Here is a 2,035-nt window from a genome sequence, read left to right as displayed (position 1 = left end):
TTAAATTACAATTTTGGTTGTCAATTTTTGGTAAGTTGCTTTGAGAGTTCTAGCATAAAATGTATCATACTACTTCCATAGATTTTTTTGAAGATTACATCAATGGTAATTATTTACAGCAACGTACTTAAGACACGTCTTCCGAATATCCTCTTTAGTATTACAATGGGAAAAATTGGGGATGAGAGACGGATTCTAACACAATCATCCCCTAAAACGACTTCATTGAGATTTGTTCGTTGAACCTTCAGCTAGTTAAACAGCTTATCTGTCTCGTACATTTTCAATCATTGATTTTTAGAAGTTTACCTTAAATCACGCACATTAATCTACGTAATGCATTTTTGAAGCTAATTTCATTTTATAGATTTAAAAGGAATATAAATTAATAGGACATCACAAAACATTTCAAACTATTTAATTTAAAATATTATTTATAAACAATTTTAAATTCTTAAAAAAACAAAGTGAATTACTTTAATATAACACGAGACTTTTTTTAGAATTAATTTCATGTTATGAAAAGTTATTTATTGTTTACTGTTAATAATTTAAAAACATGTTGTATAAAATTAATATTAGATGATACAATGTCGAACATTAGTCGAAAAAATTATGAATTTTTTCGACTAATGTTATGTTAAGAATTCCGATTCGAGTTTCCTCACCACAATCTCGCAGAGGTCTCCTGCGACTGGGCTTCCCATTGGTACACCACGTTGTTGTTCGTAAGTGGCTCCGTTGAATTTGAAGAAAGAGTTGTGGCAGAGCAGATGTGACATTTCTAGTATGTCCTGTTGTAACGTCTTATCTTGGATCATGTGCATGAGCATATCTCTTATGGCACAAAATTATGAGGGGAGATTGATGGAAGGATATAAAGATTTGAACTCCAGGACAGTTATGAATTTCGGAGGTGTCGATATGTGTTTAAGGATGTTAACTAGGTCTGCCGATCTGGTTATGGTGTATGGGTATCCGTTCTTACCATCTCAACTCCAACACATTCTTCTATACAAAAGATACATCGATGATATCCTTATTCTATGGAAGAAGATCTCAAATATTTCGACGCTAATCGACTCCATCAACAATAACCCCTATGGATTAACGGTGGAATTAGATCAAGCCGACTCTACCCAAGCGCACTTCTTAGACATTAACATCAAAATAGAGGGATCATCCATCAATACAGAAGTGCATCATAAACCAACCGCTCAACCTTTGTATATACCTGCAACATCATGTGACCCACCACAGTATAAGATGGCAGCATTCAATACACTAATCAAAAGAGCATATTCACATTCCTCGTCACAATCAGCTTTCAATTCTGAAATGCGACGCATAGAGCACATTGCTAAACAACATGGCTATCACAACGTCTTATGCAAGATAAACAACAAGGTACTACAACAACAATCCAACAACACCTCTCATTCCAATGATTCCCTGGTTAAGTACATACCANGATTAATCAGACAATCAGAAATATAATTATCTTAGCATTGATTTTAATCATTTAATGCTTATCATTACAGTAATAATATGAATTTGAAATAAAATAGTCTAAAATTGATACCCTAAAAAATATTTTTTTAAATGAAAGCAATAAATATAAATGTTTGACTGTGAATAATATACTGTCATAATTGTTATAAGTAATGTGTTGTTCTTTAAATAACTTTTATGATAGATTTGGTTGTTTAGTAACGCGACGTAACACCTAGACAATCTGTACACCCTTGGCACATTACCTATTTGTTGCTATCAAGAGAGACTTTCTACGAAAAACCAGTTCCATTTTTAACCCTGAGCGAGTCGCTAGGAATGGTGCCCTTACTTGAGTCGCATGGGTCTTTTAGACCCAGTATTTTTAATATAAAATAATTCAATTTTATCTATCGCGTAAACAAACTACAATTTCTTTGTTAGATTCTGCGCTTTGTTTTCTATCTAGTGATATAAATTACTTGTGTATTGACAATACTAATTTTTTAATATTTATTTTTATGTAATTCGATACGAAAAACGC

The 2,035-nt window shown here is 32.4% G+C and overlaps 1 protein-coding gene across 1 annotated transcript; it reads left to right on the top strand.

Annotated features, from left to right (window-relative positions):
• The first annotated feature begins 819 nt into the window (after window positions 1-819).
• On the top strand, window positions 820-1,497 carry LOC111636743. The gene has a single exon (XM_023382063.1). It carries the CDS (start codon window positions 820-822, stop codon window positions 1,495-1,497), a length of 678 nt encoding a protein of 225 aa, XP_023237831.1.
• Window positions 1,498-2,035: the final 538 nt, after the last annotated feature.

The sequence above is a fragment of the Centruroides sculpturatus genome, unplaced genomic scaffold, assembly GCF_000671375.1.
Source record: "Centruroides sculpturatus isolate CEXI.00-Female unplaced genomic scaffold, Cexi_2.0 scaffold874, whole genome shotgun sequence".
Classification (NCBI taxonomy): domain Eukaryota; kingdom Metazoa; phylum Arthropoda; class Arachnida; order Scorpiones; family Buthidae; genus Centruroides; species Centruroides sculpturatus.
This window is presented reverse-complemented; position numbering and strand designations above follow the sequence as displayed.